General features: G+C 46.4%; 1 protein-coding gene across 1 annotated transcript; it reads left to right on the forward strand.

The window, feature by feature from the left end:
* Positions 1-2319: 2319 nt before the first annotated feature.
* On the forward strand, positions 2320-10863 carry LOC132588511 (protein S100-A12-like). Its single transcript, XM_060260921.1, has 3 exons — positions 2320-2372; positions 6439-6600; positions 10570-10863. The coding sequence occupies exons 2-3, from the start codon at positions 6457-6459 to the stop codon at positions 10777-10779; spliced, it is 354 nt and encodes a 117-aa protein (XP_060116904.1). The 5' UTR covers positions 2320-2372; positions 6439-6456; the 3' UTR covers positions 10780-10863.
* Positions 10864-19464: the final 8601 nt, after the last annotated feature.

The raw sequence follows: 19464 nt of genomic DNA on the forward strand, positions 1-19464 counted from the left end.
TCAGGCCAGTGGCCCCTCCAGTCCAACACTCTGTGTCACATAAGAACATAAGAGAAGCCATGTTGGATCAGGCCAATGGCCCATCCAGTCCAACACTCTGTGTCACATAAGAACATAAGAGAAGCCATGTTGGATGAGGCCACTGGCCCCTCCAGTCCAACACTCTGTGTCACATAAGAACATAAGAGAAGCCCTGTTGGATCAGGCCAGTGGCCCATCCAGTCCAACACACTGTGTCACATAAGAACATAAGAGAAGCCCTGTTGGATCAGGCCAGTGTCCCATCCAGTCCAACACTCTGTGTCACATAAGAACATAAGAGAAGCCATGTTGGATCAGGCCAATGGCCCATCCAGTCCAACACTCTGTGTCACATAAGAACATAAGAGAAGCCATATTGGATCAGGCCAGTGTCCCATCCAGTCCAACACTCTGTGTCACATAAGAACATAAGAGAAGCCATGTTGGATCAGGCCAATGGCCCATCCAGTCCAACACTCTGTGTCACATAAGAACATAAGAGAAGCCATATTGGATCAGGCCAGTGGCCCCTCCAGTCCAACACTCTGTGTCACATAAGAACATCAGAGAAGCCATGTTAGATCAGGCCCATGGCCCATCCAGTCCAACACTCTGTGTCACACAGTGGCCATAAAAACCAGGTGCCATCAGGTGGTCCATCAGTTGGGCCAGGACATTAGAAGCCCTCCCACTGTTGCCCCTCCCAAGCACCAAGAATACAGAGCATCACTGCCCCAGACAGAGAGTTCCAACAATACACTGAGGCTAAAAGCCACTGATGGACCTCTGCTCCATATATTGATCCAATCCCCTCTTGAAGCTGTCTATGCTTGTAGCCACCACCACCTCCTGTGGCAATGAATTCCATGTGTTCATCACCCTTTGGGTGAAGAAAGAGACAACTAAGAACATAAGAGAAGCCATGTTGAATCAGGCCAGTGGCCCATCCAGTGCAACACTCTGTGTCACACAGTGACCAAAAAAAACCCCAGGTGCCATCAGGAGGTCCATCAATGGGGCTGGAATACCAGAAATCCTCCCACTGTTGCCCCCCCCCCAAGCACCAAGAATACAGAGCATCACTTGCCCCTGACAGAGAGTTCCAACAATACACTGAGGCTAAAAGCCACTGATGGACCTCTGCTCCATATATTGATCCAATCCCCTCTTGAAGCTGTCTATGCTTGTAGCCACCACCACCTCCTGTGGCAATGAATTCCATGTGTTCATCACCCTTTGGGTGAAGAAAGAGACAACTAAGAACATAAGAGAAGCCATGTTGAATCAGGCCAGTGGCCCATCCAGTGCAACACTCTGTGTCACACAGTGACCAAAAAAACCCCCAGGTGCCATCAGGAGGTCCATCAATGGGGCTGGAATACCAGAAATCCTCCCACTGTTGCCCCCCCCAAAGCACCAAGAATACAGAGCATCACTTGCCCCAGACAGAGAGTTTCAACAATACACTGTGGCTAAAAGCCACTGATGGACCTCTGCTCCATATATTGATCCAATCCCCTCTTGAAGCTGTCTATGCTTGTAGCCACCACCACCTCCTGTGGCAATGAATTCCATGTGTTCATCACCCTTTGGGTGAAGAAAGAGACAACTAAGAACATAAGAGAAGCCATGTTGGATCAGGCCAGTGGCCCACCCAGTGCAACACTCTGTGTCACACAGTGACCAAAAAAAACAAAACCCAGGTGCCATCAGGAGGTCTATCAATGGGGCTAGAATACCAGAAATCCTCCCACTGTTGCCCCCCCCCCCCAAGCACCAAGAATACAGAGCATCACTTGCCCCAGTCAGAGAGTTCCAACAATACACTGTGGCTAAAAGCCACTGATGGACCTCTACTCCATATGTTTCGCCCCTCTTGAAGCTGTCTATGCTTGCAGCCACCACCATAAACAACATGGTTCCAAAAAGAAGGCAATCATGCAAGATTACAAGTAAGATTACAGTAAGATTACATACCCATTTTTTTTTTTTAAAAAAAAGCATTTCAAAAGTGTTTCAAAACATCGTGCTGTTTCTGAGAAATGTCAACCCTATCTTTGAACAACAAGGCAATAGCCAAACAGGGATTGTCATTCTGGTCTTGCTAATTTGATGGAAGTTGCAAGGCTGGAAGCCTCCACAAGAAAGTCATTTCAGGAAGAACCTACTGAAATACCTTGAGCAAGAGAAGGAAGGATTGATTTGTTAACAGAGATGCAATTCAATGAACAAACCAGCTTTTCGCAATGAGTGGAGGAAGCACAAAGGGCTATAAGAGAAGAGACCATCCGAGGGACCTTCACTGCATCTTCGATCGCTCTTGCTCTTCTGTTGATTCCTGGTTGACGGAGGTGAGTCTTTAGAACGGCTTGGTTTCTCTTATAATTGCTGCATGGATGGTCCCACACTATCAGGTGTAGTGGTTAAGTGTGCGGACTCTTATCTGGGAGAACTTCTGCCAGAGCTATGGCTGACCCGAGGCCATTCCAGCAGGTGCAAGTGGAGGAGTTTGGAATCAAACTCCTCCACTTGCACCTGCTGGAATGGCCTTGGGTCAGCCATAGCTCTGGCAGAGGTTGTCCTTGAAAGGGCAGCTGCTGTGAGAACCCTCTCAGCCCCACCCACCTCATAGGGTGTCTGCTGTGGGGGAGGAAGGTAAAGGAGATTGTAAGTGGACTCTTATCTGGAATAACCGGGTTTGATTCCCCACTCCTCCACTTGCAGCTGCTGGAATGGCCTTGGGTCAGTCATAGCTCTGACAGAGGTTCTCCTTGAAAGGGCAGCTGCTGTGAGAGCCCTCTCCAGCCCCACCCATCTCACAGGGTGTCTGTTGTGGGGGAGGAAGGTAAAGGAGATTGTAAACCGCTCTGAGACTCTTCGGAGTGGAGGGCAGGATATAAATCCAATATCTCCATCTACCTCACAGGGTGACTGTTGTGGGGGAGGAAGGTAAAGTAGATTGTGAGCCGCTCTGAGACTCTTCGGAGTGGAGGGCAGGATATAAATCCAATATCTTCATCTACCTCACAGGGTGTCTGTTGTGGGGGAGGAAAATAAAGGAGATTGTCAGCCACTCTGAGACTCTTCAGAGTGGAGGGCAGGATATAAATCCAATATCTTCATCAACCTCACAGGGTGTCTGTTGTGGGGGAGGAAGGGGAAGGAGATTGTGAGCCGCTCTGAGACTCTTCGGAGTGGAGGGCGGGATATCAATCCAATATCTTTATCTACCTCACAGGGTGTCTGTTGTGGGGGAGGAAGGGAAAGGAGATTGTGAGCTGCTCTGAGACTCTTCGGAATGGAGGGCAGAATATAAATCCAGTATCTTCTTCTACCTCGCAGGGTGTCTGTTGTGGGGGAGGAAGGTAAAGGAGATAGTGAGCCGCTCTGAGACTCTTCGGAGTGGAGGGCGGGATATAAATCCAACATCTTCATCTACCTCACAGGGTGTCTGTTGTGGGGGAGGAAGGTAAAGGAGATAGTGAGCCGCTCTGAGACTCTTCGGAGTGGAGGGCGGGATATAAATCCAATATCTTCATCTACCTCACAGGGTGTCTGTTGTGGGGGAGGAAAATAAAGGAGATTGTCAGCCGCTCTGAGACTCTTCAGAGTGGAGGGCAGGATATAAATCCAATATCTTCATCAACCTCACAGGGTGTCTGCTGTGGGGGAGGAAGATAAAGAAGATTATGAGCTGCTCTGAAACTCTGAGATTTGGAGTGGAGGGTGGGATTTAAATCCAATATCTTCTTCTCTTCTTCATGCATTGCCTGGTGATATCTCAAGATGCGTGAGTGAGACTGTTTGTAGCAGTAGAAAAGAGTCAGAGTTCACTAGCACCTTACAGACTAACAAAATCTGAGGCAGGGTTGGCATCAATAGGAGCACAGAGACAGAGATTTCTCATTTCTGAGGTAAAAGTTAACTTTCAGTAGTGTACAAGCAGCCCCTTAGTATGCTGCTACTAGGGCCGGATTAACAATTACGCCAAGTAGGCACTGGACTAAGGGCCTCCACACCTTTAGGGGCCCCTGCCCAGTCCCCCGCCCGCCCCCCTCCCCCCTTTCATGCGCAGCCAGCAGAAGACCCTCTCTTTGCCCAACTCGCCTGGCGTCATCGCCAAGTTTGTCTCTCTCTGCCTCTTTCTCACAGTTTTATTAAAGGGGCTTTTGAGAAGGTGTCTGCAGGATGCAGTCGGGAGCGTGGGTGTTGATGCAGGCGCTCTAATTCTGAGATAATTCACAAGCCGCCGCCCCCCCCCCCAAATTTTGACTACTTAGGGGCCTCCACAGGGTTTAATCCAGCACTGGCTGCTACATATTATCTTGACAAGTAGAGGAGGTAAAGGAGATTGTAAGTGGACTCTTATCTGGAATAACTGGGTTTGATTCCCCACTCCTCCACCTGCAGCTGCTGGAATGGCCTTGGGTCAGTCATAGCTCTCATAGGAGTTGTCCTTGAAAGTTTGGGGTAGTGGTTAAGTGCACGGACTCTTATCTGGGAGAACCGGGTTTGATTTCCCCACTCCTCCACCTGCATAATTAGTGCATGGATGGTCCCACACTATCAGGTGTAGTGATGGAGGGTCCCACACTATCAGGTGTAGTGGTTAAGTGTGCGGACTCTTATCTGGGAAAACCGGGTTTGATTCCAAACTCCTCCACTTGCACCTGCTGGAATGGCCTTGGGTCAGCCATAGCTCTGGCAGAGGTTGTCCTTGAAAGGGCAGCTGCTGTGAGAGCCCTCTGCAGCCCCACTCACCTCACAGGGCGTCTGTTGTGGGGGAGGAAGGGAAAGGAGATTGTAGGCCACTCTGAGATGCTGTCCTTGAAAGGGCAGCTGCTGTGAGAGCCCTCTCCAGTCCCACCCACCTCACAGGGTGTCCGTTGTGGAGGGAGAAGATCTAGGAGATTGTAAGCCACTCTGAGTCTCTGATTCAGAGAGAAAGGCGGGGTATAAACCTGCAGTCCTTCTTCTTCTTCAAGTGCACACAAAAGCTTATAATTTGGATAAAATTCTGTTGGCCGTAAAGGTGCCCGTGGACTCAAACTTGGTTCTTTTAGTTGCATCGTTCCTGATAACTGTATGTGACTGTTTGGGGAGTGGTTATGTTCTGCTGGGAACAGACAGCTGTTATGTCAGAGAAGACAAAGTGACGTCGTCAGTCCCTTCTGATTATTGTTTGTTCCTTCACCCCAGTATCATGCATTATACTCAGCTTTGGCTGGTTTCTGAGATGCTTCAAAAACCTGCCCATCCCCCCTTGACCTGAACACAGTTGAGGGATAATAGAAATGATGGCGTGCAGTGTGGGAAACTGCCTTTGACGCTTTTGCAAAGACAGACAGACAGATAGATAGAGGGATAGGGGAGGGATGGTGGCTCAGTGGTTGAGCATCTGCTTGGGAAGCCGAAGGTCCCAGGTTCAATCCCTGGCATCTCCAAAAAAGGGTCCAGGCAAATAGGTGTGAAAAAACCTCAGCTTGAGACCCTGGAGAGCTGCTGCCAGTCTGAGAAGACAATACTGACTTTGATGGACCCAGGCTCTGGTTCAGTATAAGGCAGCTTCATATGTTCATATGTTTAGATAGATAGATGATAGATAGATAGATAGATAGATAGATAGATAGATAGATAGATAGATAGATAGATAGATAGATAGATGATAGATAGATAGATAGATGATAGATAGATAGATAGATAGATAGATAGATAGATAGATAGATAGATAGATAGATAGATAGATAGATAGATAGATAGATAGATAGATAGATAGATAGATAGATAGAGGGGGCTTTTTGTAGCAGGAACTCCTTTGGATATTAGGCTATAGGCCATTACAAACAAAAGTATCAAGGAGATTCATAAAGATAAAATATACAGGTGGAATACAGTGCAAATAAAATATCATAACCAAGAAACAAATTGTAGATAGATAGATGATAGATAGATAGATAGATAGATAGATAGATAGATAGATAGATAGATAGATAGATAGATAGATAGATAGAGGGGGCTTTTTTGTAGCAGGAACTCCTTTGGATATTAGGCTACACCCCCCTGATATAGCCAATCCTCCCAGAGCTTACAGGGCTCTTTTTACAGGGCCTACTGTAAGCTCTTGGAGGATTGGCTACATCGGGGGGAGGGGATGTAGCCTAATATGCAATGGAGCACCTGCTACAAAAAATGCCATACAAACGCACAAATACAAAAAAAAAAAACCCTTTAATGGCATAATAGAATGAAACCAAACTATAGGCAGGATCCAAAATGGGTGGAACCAAGTAAAGTATTTATATATCTAAAGTATTTATATGTCTAATGTCTGTGGTTAATCAGTGGAAGAAAAAAAAATGTTCTTTGTGGAAATGGCTATTTCTTTTTTCCTTCCTGAACAAAATGTTGTCTTCATAGGTGGTCCATTGACTCAAGATGTGTGACAGTCAGTTGGAAAAATGTATGGAGACCATCATCAATATTTACCACCAGTACTCGATCCGTGTGGATCATTATGATATGCTCAGCAAGGGAGAGCTGATTCAGTTGATTAACAAGGAGCTGTGCAAAACCTTGAAGGTGAGATGCCAGGATAGGGGCCGTCAGCTTCCTTCCTGTGGCTGCTTGGGATGGGATTGGAATGGGCAGATTGGGCACTGATGGCCAAAAGGTAGACTTCTATAACTTGATAAGGAGCAAGCTGAAGCAGGATGGATTTTATGGTTCATGTAGGTGAATTTCTCCTGGGCTTCCTTCCTCATCCATCCATCCATCCATCCATCCATCCATCCATCCATCCATCCATCCATCCATCCATCCATCCATCCTTCCATCCATCCATCTATCTATCTTTCCTTCCTTCCTTCCTTCCTTCCTTCCTTCCTTCCTTCCTTCCTTCCTTCCTTCCTTCCTTCCTTCCTTCCTTCCTTCCTTCCTTCCTTCCTCTCTCTCTCTGGAGTGATACGTATATGAATTTGGGAAGGTGAGCCCAATGTTCTGGCCCCTTCCTTTCCTCTCTTAGTTTGTATGTGTTTTTTTTTGGGGGGGGGGTCGATGTTGACAGATACCAGGTATTTCAGGGAAAGAGGGAGTAGTAGAGGTCTTTCCCCTGTGGTGTGGGGTAGATTCCAAAATATTGGGTGTGGGGCAATTTTCTGCTCAAATCTACGATGTAATGTTGACCTTCCCTGCCTTGATTTTCTGTTGATATTTCCCTTGAACGTATAAGTACTTGTTTTCATGAATTTTGTAGATAAAATGCATACATTTTAATGGCAAAATTTATTCCACATCCCAGAATATTTCCAATTTTTTGTGGAGTGATATGTATTAGAGAACCTTTTTTAAAAAAGTTTCCTATGGGGGGGGTCATAGCGGGAGGGCTTCTAGTGTTCTGGCCCCACTAGTGGACCTCCTGATGGCCACTGTGTGACACAGAGTGTTGGACTGGATGGGCCATTGGCCTGATCCAACATGGCTTCTCTTATGTTCTTAAGTGACACAGAGTGTTGGACTGGATGGGCCATTGGCCTGATCCAACATGGCTTCTCTTCTGTTCCTATGTGACACAGAGTGTTGGACTGGATGGGCCATTGACCTGATCCAACATGGCTTCTCTTCTGTTCTTATGTGACACAGAGTGTTGGACTGGATGGGCCACTGGCCTGATCCAACATGGCTTCTCTTATGTTCTTAAGTGACACAGAGTGTTGGACTGGATGGGCCACTGGCCTGATCCAACATGGCTTCTCTTATGTTCTTATGTGACACAGAGTGTTGGACTGGATGGGCCACTGGCCTGATCCAACATGGCTTCTCTTCTGTTCTTATGTAACACAGAGTGTTGGACTGGATGGGCCACTGGCCTGATCCAACATGGCTTCTCTTATGTTCTTAAGTGACACAGAGTGTTGGACTGGATGGGCCACTGGCCTGATCCAACATGGCTTCTCTTATGTTCTTAAGTGACACAGAGTGTTGGACTGGATGGGCCACTGGCCTGATCCAACATGGCTTCTCTTATGTTCTTTTTTTTTCAGAAAAATAAATTGTTTTATTATATTATACATACAACATATAACATAGCCAAACATACATACTCAGAGAATTCAACATACCCACCACCATTTACAAAGGAACGTATAGATAACTTTCTAACAGTTATATCTTATTCTATCTATTCAAATCTTAAATGTTCCACCCATTCGTACACCGATTTCCAAGTATCATTACATTCCGTAATATTACCATCTCTCAACCTCGTGGTTAAGAGATCCATTTCTACAGTCTCCATTAATTTAACTATAAACTCATTCCTATTTGGACTGGATGGGCCACTGGCCTGATCCAACATGGCTTCTCTTATGTTCTTATGTGACACAGAGCGTTGGACTGGCTGGGCCACTGGCCTGATCCAGCATGGCTTCTCTTCTGTTCTTAAGTGACACAGGGTGTTGGACTGGAGGGGCCATTGGCCTGATCCAACATAGCTTCTCTTATGTTCTTATGTATCTGAATCAGAACATTTTACAAACATGAAGCCAGCCTTCAGCCTGGCATAACTATACCTATGTATTTTGAGGTAGGTAGAGATACAGGGGTCCAAATCCTTACCACTCTTCCATATTAAGCGTAGTTGGATATCATTTTCTTCAGCAATTATTTCATACCTTTCGCCACATCAAATAACCCCCAGTCCAATGATCCGCAGCAAATGTACATTGACCCCACTTCTGTGGAAGTACATTTATGTTTATTTATAAATGTTGGAAATTATCCTTCCAATGCTTAGTCCATGCAAAAATTTTTGTCACAAAATTACTCTAATTCAGGGGTATCCAACATGCGACCCGTGGCCCGAATCAGGCCCCCGAGCAACTGGCTGTCATCTGCTTCCTTCTCCCTCTCTCTTGCTTCCTTCTGTGTCACAGCTTGCTTTGCAAGGCTTTCTCAATCACACAGCAGAGCTACTGAGCCAAGCCTCTCTTCTTTCTATTCGCTGAGGCGCCTCCCCCTCCTGGTCCTCTGGGGAAGGAAGGAAAGAACCAGAGTTTCCTTTGCCCAGTTCCCTGGATCCCATGGGGAAAATACAAAGAAAGTACCTTTAAGACCGAGTGCTAATGTTTTAAGGGTGTTTTAAGTTGTTGTTTTTTTCAAAACTTTATGTTTGTCTGTGTCCTTTATAAAGTTTATATCTCTGCTACCTAATCATTAGGGTTGCCAAGTCCAATTCAAGAAATATCTAGGAATTTGGGGGGTGGAGTCAGGAGATTTGGGGGTGGAGCCAGGATATATTGGGGATGGAGCCAGGAGCAAGGGTATGACAAGCATAATTGAACTCCAAGGGAGTTCTGGCCATCACATTTAAAGGGACCGCACACATTTCTAAATGCCTTCCTCCACAGGAAATAATGAAGGATAGGGGCACCTTCTTTGGGGGCTCATAGAACTGGACCCCCTGGCCCAATTTTTTTGGAAACTTGGAGGGTATTTTGGGGGAGAGGTACTGGATGCTGAAAACCTGGTGCTTCTACCTCAAAACATAGCTCCCCAGAGCCCCAGTTACCCACAGATCAATTCTCCATTATTTCCTTTCAGAATATGTCTCCATAGGGAATTATAGAATTCCCAGCAAACATTTCCCTCCCCCTCCCCCCGCTTTCAGTTGCGGCCTTTTCAGTTGCGGCACCTGCACCGTGGAACCAGCTTCCGGAGGAAGTGCGGGCCCTGCGGAACCTCGACCAGTTCCGCAGGGCCTGCAAGACCGCCCTTTTTAGACAAGCTTATAACGATATCAACTGCTGAGTTGCTAGGAACAAAGAACCGCCATCTTTAATATTACCTTAACTGGCAGAATCAGCGCCAGAACAGTTTTATTGCTGCCAGATATATATATAATATAACTAAATTATGTATTTTTAACTTAACTGGTTTTTATATGTTTAATTTTAATTGTTAAATCTAATGTTTTATCATTATGTTAATGTATGAATTGTTGTGAGCCGCCCTGAGCCGCCTAGGCGGGGAGGGCGGGGTAGAAATAAAATCTATTATTATTATTATTATTATTATTATTATTATTATTATTATTATTATTATTATTATTATTATTATTATTTCTGATGACCCTGAAGTGGGGGAAGGGCCTCCAAACTGGGGGATCCCCTGCCTCCACCTGGGGATTGGCGACCCTACTAATCATAAATAGGTACACACATGGCCCGGCCCAACCTAACATGGCCCGGCCCTACAAGGTCTCATTTATGTCAGATTTGTCTCTAATAAAAAATGAGTTCGATACCCCTGCTCTAATTTATGTCTCCACAATGGTGGGCTCCAGGTGGCTTTCATCCACCTCCTTTCCTCCATTTCACCCTCAAAACAATTCTGTGAGGTAAATTGCAAGCTTGCATGGGCAGGGTCCACCAGGGTCTCCAAGATCCTAGTCCATTCTGGGAATCAGCCCTCAAACACATTGCCCTCTGGAAATTATGGAAAGAATCTAATGAGGGTTGGATGCCTTAAAATAACCAGCTTTTGTTTTCACAGAACGTGAAGGACCCCAAGAAGGTTGAGAGCTTAATGCAAGAGTACGACAAGGACAAGAACGGGCAGCTCGATTTTGGAGAATTCATGCGCTTCCTGAGCTGGGTGTTTTGTCTTGCTCATGAAAACATCCACCAGAGGGAGGGTCAGGCTCCAGGACAAGGCCACGGCCACAGCCACGGCCCGGGCCAGGGCCACGGCCACAGCCACTAAATATAATCAGTGAGCTCAATATTCCATTTCCTTGGCTATTGTTGCCACTGGGAGATTGAACCAATAAAGACTGAACCAATACTCCTCAGGTGTTTGTTTTGTTCTTTTGGGGAAAGAGATGATGTAGGACATAGTGGCATTATTTTGAATGGGTGAGACATGGGAAATCTATCCTATTAATCAGTATTCCAGTCCTCCAAAGGAGACTTGCTTTATTAAGAGATCTTAGTATCTATCTATCTATCTATCTATCTATCTATCTATCTATCTATCTATCTATCTATCTATCTATCTATCTATCTATCTATCTATCTATGTATCTATCATCTACCTACCTACCTACTTATCCATCCATCATCTGTCTGTCTGTCTGTCTCACACACACAGATAGAAAATTGATATGACCCAAATGTAGTAACCTCTTTCTTATAAACGTTTCTGTTGGGACATTCTCAAATGTCTGGACATGGCCAGAAAAAACTACCATGATACTGGTCTCTGAGGTCAGGATATCAGCTGTTATTCTAAGACAACTACATATAATGTCCCCTTTTGGGCTGTGGGTTACCAGGCTAGAATACTCATACAGATACCCATTCTCAGGTCCATTCAGCAGGGACAAGTGGACTCAAAGCATCAACCATTTATTTGCAAGGACACAACTCTAACAACTTATGTATGTAAGAACATAAAAGAAGCCATGTTGGATGAGGCCAATGGCCCCTGCAATCCAATACTCTGTGTCACACAGTGGCACAAAAAAAAAAAAAAAAGGTGCCATCAGGAGATCCACCAGTGGGGCCAGGACACTAGAAGCCCTCACGTCCCCCAAGCATCAAGAATACAGAGATCACTGCCCCAGAAAGAAATGTTATTCTGTGGGTAATAGCCACTGATGGACCTCTGCTCCATATGCTTATCCAATTCCCTCTTGAAGCTGTCTATGCCTGTAGCTGCCACCACCTCCTGTGGCTGTGAATTCCATGTGTTAATCACCCTTTAGTGATTCCTTTGGTATTTCCCTTTAGCCATTCTAACCCGATTGCTCAGCAATTTCATTGAGTGCCCAGGAGTTCTTGTGTTGTGAGAAAGGGAGAAAAGTACTTCTTTCTCTGCCTTCTCTATCCCATGCATAATCTTGTAAACCTCTATCATGTCACTTCAGTTGACGTTTCTCCAAATTAAAGAGCCCCAAGCCTTTTAACCTTTCTTCATAGGGAAAGCATCCCAACCCTTGAATCATTCTAATTGCACTTTTCTGGACTTTTCCCAATGCTATGATATCTTTTTTGAGATGCGGTGACCAGAGTTGTACACATTACTCCAAATGAGGCCACGCCATCGATTTGTAGAGGGGCATTATGATACTGGCTGATTTGTTTTCAGTTCCCTCCCTAATCATTCCCAGCATAGCGTTGGACTTTTTTGTTGTAGTTGCACACTGCCTCCACATTTTCAGTGAGTTATCCACCATGACCCCAAGATATCTCTCTTGGTCAGTCTCCACCAATTTGCACCCTCGTTGAACCTCATTTGCCACACTGACACCCACTCGCCCAGCCTTGGCAGATCCTTTTGGAGTGGCTCGCGATCCTCTCTGATTCTCACCACCCTGAATAATTTAGCGTCATCTGCAAACTTAGCCGCTTCACTGCTTACCCCCAACTCCAAATCATTAATGAACAAGTTAAAAGGCATCTGACTCAGTACTGTGCCCAGCAGTACCCCCACTGTTTACCAGCCTCCACTGTGAAAATTGCCCATTTATACTCACTCTGTTTCCTATTCATTAGCCAGTTTTTGATCCACGAGAGGACCTGTCCTTTTATCCCATGACTCTTGAGCTTACTTAGGAGCCTTTGATGAAGAACTTTCTCAAAAGCTTTCTGGAAGTCAACTTAAGTTATCATAGCAAACTAGGGTTGCCAAGTCCAATTCAAGAAATATCTGGGGACTTTGGGGGTGGAACCAGGAGACTTTGGGGGTGGAGCCAGGAGATATTAGGGGTGGAGCCAAGATCAAGGCTGTGACAAGCAACCCTATAGCAAACTGGAAACTGAAACAAGAGCTCCAACCAATAGGACTAAACTAAATCACACAGATATTAGGAGAAGAGCAGATTGTTTCATTACATACATACATATTTACAATAAATATAACACACTCTAGGCCCCACCTGGAGCTTGGTGGCCATATCTGAAATGTTGTCCTCCCCTAGGGTTGCCAAGTCCCAGCAGGGGACGTATTGTACCATAGAGTTTCCCCTCCCAAATGGCTAGAGCGTCCGGGAGAACCATAGAACGGAACATCTCTGGAATGAGAGCCGGCAAAGAGGCTGCTGCATTCTATGCTCAGATCACCAAGTGGAGGGGGCTCTGGTTTTAGTTTAGGGTTGCCAATCCCCAGGTGGGGGCAGGGGATCCCCCGGTTTGGAGGCCTTCCCCCCACTTCAGGATCATCAGAAAGTGGGGGGGAGGGTAGGGAAATGTCTGCTGGGAACTCTATTATTCCCTTGAGAGAACTGCTCGGAGAGAACTGTGGCTTGCCTAAAGTCACCTTAGGGTTGCCAATCCCCAGGTGGGGGCAGGGGATCCCCCCGTTTGGAGACCCTCCCCCCGCTTCAGGGTCATCAGAAAGCGGGGGGAGGAGAGGGAAATGTCTGCTGGGAACTCTATTGTTCCCTATGGAGATTTATTCCCATAGAAAATCATGGAGAATTGATCCGCAGGTATCTGGGACTCTGGGGGGGGTGTTTTTTGGGGTAGAGGCACCAAATTTTCAGTATAGCATCTAGTGCCTCTCCCCAAAATACCCCCCAAGTTTCAAAACGTTTGGACCGGGGATCCAATTCTATGAGCCCTTATCCTTCATTATTTCCTATGGAAGGAAGGAATTGAACTCCCTTTGGAGTTCAATGATGCTTGTCACCGCCTTGATTTAGACTCCACCCCTAATGTCTCCTGGCTCCACCCCCAAAGTCTCCTGGCTCCACTCCCAGAGTCCCCAGATATCTCTTGAATTGGACTTGGCAACCCTAAGTCACCGACATGTAGAGGACTGGGGTAATTAAATCTGGTTCTCGCAGATTAGAGTTCACGGTCCTAACCACTACACCGGACGTATGTTCACCACCCAGAAATTTTAGGACAAGAGGCAGGATAGAATGCATTGAAAAGGCTAGTCATGATTATACTGGACTGAAATCTAGGTAGACTAAGGAAGAGTTATCTATGACGGTTTATGCAATTTGCATGATTTACATGTCATAAATTTAAACCCCATTGATGAACTACAAGGTAGCTAGCCATGTTTGCCTGTAGCAGTGGAAAAGAATAGGGCTTTTTTGTAGCAGGAACTCCTTTGCATATTAGGCCACACCCCTCTTGTGTATCCAATTCTCCAGCGAAGGAGAAGAAGACTGCAGATTTATATCCCATCCTTCTCTCTGAATCACAGGCTCAGAGCGGCTCACCATCTCCTTTCCCTTGCTCCCCCACAGCAGACACCCTGTGAGGTGGGTGGGGCTGAGAGAGCTCTGACAGAAGCTGCCCTTTCAAGGACAACGCTTCTAGAGCTTTGGCTGACCCAAGGCCGTTCCAGCGGCTGCAAGTGGAGGAGCGGGGAATCAAACCCAGTTCTTCCAGATAAGAGTTCGCGCACTTAACCACTACACCAAACTTTCTCTCTTGCTCAAAGAGCTTACCGGGCTCTTCTTACAGGGCCTTCTGTCATCTCTTGGAGGTTTGGCTACATAGTGGGGAGGGTAGCCTAATATGCAAAGGAGATCCTGATTTAAAAAAAAAAGCCCTGGAAAAGAGCAAGAGTCCAGTAGAACCTTGAAGTCTAACAAAACTTAAGAACATAAGAGAAGCCATGTTGGATCAGGCCAATGGCCCGTCCAGTCCAACACTCTGTGTCACACAGTGGCCATAAAAACATGAGAGAAGCCATGTTGGGTCAGGCCAATGGCCCCTCCAGTCCAACACTCTGTGTCACACAGTGGCCATAAGAACATGAGAGAAGCCATGTTGGGTCAGGCCAATGGCCCAACCAGTCCAACGCTCTGTCTCACACAGTGGCCATAAGAACATAAGAGATGCCGTGTTGGATCAGGCCAGTGGCTCCTCCAGTCCAACACTCTGTGTTACACAGTGGCCATAAGAACATAAGAGAAGCCATGTTGGATCAGGCCAAAGGCCCATCCAGTCCAACACTCTGTCTCACACAGCAGCCATAAGAACATAAGAGAAGCCATGTTGGATCAGGCCAGTGGCTCCTCCAGTCCAACACTCTGTGTTACACAGAGGCCATAAGAACATAAGAGAAGCCATGTTGGATCAGGCCAAAGGCCCATCCAGTCCAACACTCTGTCTCACACAGCGGCCATAAGAACATAAGAGAAGCCATGTTGGATCAGGCCAGTGGCTCCTCCAGTCCAACACTCTGTGTTACACAGTGGCCATAAGAACATAAGAGAAGCCATGTTGGATCAGGCCAATGGCCCGTCCAGTCCAACACTCTGTGTCACACAGTGGCCAAAAAACCCAAGTGCATCAGGAGGCCCACCAGTGGGGCTAGAAGCTCTTTCACTGTGCCCCCCCCCCCACAAGCACCAAGAATACAGAGCATCACTGCCCGAAACAGAGAGTTCCAACAATACGCTGTGGCTGATAGCCACTGATGGACCTCTGCTCCATAAGCTTATTCAATCCCTCTTGAAGCTGGCTATGCTTGCAGCCGCCGCCACCTCCCATGGCAGTGAATTCCTTTGATCCGTTCTAACACGACTGCTCAGGAATTTCATCGAATGCCCACGAGTTCTTGTATTGTGAGAAAGGGAGAAAAGGACTTATTTCTCTACTTTCTCATCATCTTGTAAACCTCTATCATGTCATCCCTGAGTTGACATTTCTCCAAGCTAAGGACCCCCAAGCATTTTAACCTTTCTTCATAGAGAAAGTGTTCTAACCTTTTAATCATTCTAGTTGCGCTTTTCTGCACTTTTTCTAATGCTATAATATCTTTTCTGAGGTGCAGCAACTAGAATTCTACACAGTGCTCCAAATGAGGCCGCACCATTGATTTATACAGGGGCATTTTGATACTGGCTGATTTGTTTTTCATTCCCTTCCTAATAATTCCCAGCAGGGCGTTGACTTTTCTTATTCCAATCGCAGACTGTCTTGACATTTTCAGTGAGTTATCTACCACGACCCCAAGATCTGTCTCTTGGTCAGTCTCCGCCAGTTCACACCCCATCAACTTGTATTTATAGCTAGGATTTTTTGGTCCCAATGTGCATTACTTTGCACCTGGCCACATTGAACCGCATCTGCCACGTTGACGCCCACTCACCCAGCCTCGACAGATCTCTTTGGAGTTCCTCACAATCCTCTCTGGTTCTCACCACCCTGAACAATATAGTGTCATCTGCAAACTTAGCCACATCACTGCTCACTCCCAGGAGAGGAACTCGCTGCTCCCTTCTTCAGATAGGTGCTATTGGACTCTCGTTCTTTTCTACTGGTGAACTACAAGGTAAAGAAAAGAAGGCGACTGTACAAGATTAAAACCGGTTTGTCCCTGTTTTGTGTATTTTTTTTAAAAAAAACAAAATATTTCACAATGCTGTGTTGCTTTCGGAAAATGTGACCTCTGCCTTTGAACAACGAGGGGATTACCAAACTCACTATCAGACTGTGACTTGCCAGAAGCTACATGAGGGAACAACCCTTAGGGACGCCATTAAAAAAAGTACAGATCAAAACACCTTTGAGCAAGAGATGGACAGAGCACTTTGTTGATGTATATGCCGATTTGGCAAGCGAGATTTCACAACCAGGGGAGGGTTCAAGAAGGACTATAAGAGAAGAGACCATCCTAAAGATCTTTGCTGCATCTTCACCTCCTGGGATCTTTTATTTGTTCTCCATTGACTAAGGTGAGTCCAGGACTTGTTGAATCGTCTTATATCAAGTTTTCTGTTGTCCATGGACACCTGCTGATATCTGTGGGCCTCTTGTATAGACACTGGGGGTGCCTGTATGTCACTTCCACCAGCCATGAAATCACAAAGGGAGGAAATCCTCATTAGGCAGGATTTGTAAATATATATACACACACACACACACACACACACACACACAGAGAGGTACAGTTTGGTGTAGTGGTTAAGTGTGCAGACTCTTCTCTAGGAGAACCGAGTTTGATTCCCCACTCCTCCACTTGCAGCGGCTGGAAAGGCCTTGGGTTACCGTATATACACACACACACACACACACACACAGAGGTACAGTTCGGTGTAGTGGTTAAGTGTGCAGACTCTTCTCTAGGAGAACCGAGTTTGATTCCCCACTCCTCCACTTGCAGCGGCTGGAAAGGCCTTGGGTTACCGTATATATATATACACACACACACACACACACACAGAGGTACAGTTTGGTGTAGTGGTTAAGTGTGCAGACTCTTCTCTAGGAGAACCGAGTTTGATTCCCCACTCCTCCACTTGCAGCTGCTGGAAAGGCCTTGGGTTACCGTAGCTCTCGCAAGAGTTGCATTTGGAAGGGCAGCTTCTAGGAGAGCTCTCTCAGCCCCACCCACCTCACAGGGTGTCTGAAGAGAAAGGAGATTGTGAGCCACTCTGAGATTCAGAGAGAAGGGTGGGGTATAAATCTACGGTCTTCTTCTTCTAAAAGCAGGTAACAAAGAAACACCTCTAAATATTGGTCCTTGTACTGTCCTACCAAGTATTCAGGGGCTATTTGCTCTTTTGCGTGCTATTTTTGTATATCCTGCTTTTCTGCCCAGTTAGAACTCAAAGTGGCTTTTAGAACATCATTTTCTCCTCCATTTCCCTGCCAGAAAGACATCTCTTTGAGGTAGAGCAGCCTGAGAACTTATGATAGGCCCAAGTTCACCTAGCAAACTTCTATGGTTGAAGTGGGGATTTGAACTTGGCTACTCTACCAGTTTGGTGTAGTGGTTAAGTGCGCAGACTCTTATCTGGGAGAACCGGGTTTGATTCCCCACTCCTCCACTTGCATCTGCTGGAATGGCCTTGGGTCAGCCAGAGCTATCACAGGAGTTGTCCTTAAAAGGGCAGCTGCTTTGAGCGTGCTCTCAGTCCCACCTACCTCAGAGGGTGTCTGTTGTGGGGGAGGAAGATAAAGGAGATTGTGAGTCACTCCAAGATTCTGAGTGGAGGGCGGAGTATAAATCCAATGTCGTTATCATCGTTATCTTCTTCTCTGTACTATGCCACACTAGCTGTCTGGATATGTTCTCCCTTTCCTGAAGGAGTAACAATAATCAGGAAAAATAGGTGGTGGAACTCATCCAGGGATTGTTATGCAGCTGCACATACTATTCAATGGACAAGGAGGTAGAACTCTCAGAAAGAGGAGGTGGAACTCTCAGAGGGAGGAGGTAGAACTATCAGAAAGAGGAGGTAGAACTCTCAGAAAGAGGAGGTGGAACTCTCAGAAGAAGGGGTGGAACTCTCAGAAGGAGGGGAGGAACTCTCAGAAGGAGGAGGTAGAACTCTCAGAAAGAGGAAGTAGAAAGAAAGAGGAGGAACTCTCAGAAGGAGAGGTGGAACTCTCAGAAGGAGGAGGTGGAACTCTCAGACAGAGGAGGTGAAACTCTCAGAAGGAGGAGGTGGGACTCTCAGAAAGTTTCAGGAGCTATGCTCCTGTGAACTCCCACTGAATCTGAAGCCTGACTATAATCTCTGAGCACTGTATGAAATGTACTGTGAAAAGGATTCAATGGGTTTCTACCAGTCATCTGCCTTGAATAGGAAGTCTGGGATTTTTAGGGATGGATAGTCCATTTTCCTCTGAGTTCAGCTGCAAACAAATGGGTGTTACCTCCAACAGCAGAAGGTGAGATCGTCAGCCATTGTCGATCATGGTACATTCCCTTACTCCTCTAAAGCTGACAATTCCAGATTAGGAAATATCCAGATAATTCAATGGTGGGACTTTAGGAGACTGGGGTTTGGGGAGGGGAGGGAGTTCAACGGGATATAATGCCATAGAACCCACCTTCCAAAGTGTCCGTTTTACCAGGAGAATTGATCTATGTCTCCTGGAGATGAGCTGTAATCCAATGAGATCTCCAGCCACCACCTGGAGGTTGGCAACACTGCACCCTGCTGTCAGGCCTGGTACACAGGTCTAGAGAGAGCCAGTTTGGTGTAGTGGTTAAGTGTGTGGACTTCTGTCTGGGAGAACCAGGTTTGATTCCCCACTCCTCCACTTGCACCTGCTGGAATGGCCTTGGGTTAGCCAAAGCTATCGCAAGAGTTGTCCTCGAAAGAAGAAGAAGAAGAAGATATTGGATTTATATCCTGCCCTCCACTCCGAAGAGTCTCAGAGCGGCTCACAATCTCCTTTACCTTCCTCCCCCACAACAGACACCCTGTGAGGTAGATGAAGATATTGGATTTATATCCTGCCCTCCACTCTGAAGAGTCTCAGAGCGGCTCACAATCTCCTTTACCTTCCTCCCCCACAACAGACACCCTGTGAGGTGAGTGGGGCTGGAGAGGGCTGTCACAGCAGCTGCCCTTTCAAGGACAACTTCTGCCAGAGCTATGGCTGACCCAAGGCCATGCTAGCAGGTGCAAGTGGAGGAGTGGGCAGCTGCTGTGAGAGCCCTCTCAGTCCCACCCACCTCACAGGG

The sequence above is a fragment of the Heteronotia binoei genome, chromosome 1 (genome assembly GCF_032191835.1).
Source record: "Heteronotia binoei isolate CCM8104 ecotype False Entrance Well chromosome 1, APGP_CSIRO_Hbin_v1, whole genome shotgun sequence".
NCBI lineage: Eukaryota > Metazoa > Chordata > Lepidosauria > Squamata > Gekkonidae > Heteronotia > Heteronotia binoei.

What these genes read in the sequence shown, in the direction of transcription:
- LOC132588511 (XM_060260921.1), top strand. Translation starts at nt 6,457, where the DNA reads ATGTGTGACAGTCAGTTGGAAAAATGTATGGAGACCATCATCAATATT. An exon ending in AGCTGTGCAAAACCTTGAAG is followed by an intron (nt 6,601 to 10,569) that starts GTGAGATGCCAG and finishes TTGTTTTCACAG; the next exon opens with AACGTGAAGGACCCCAAGAA.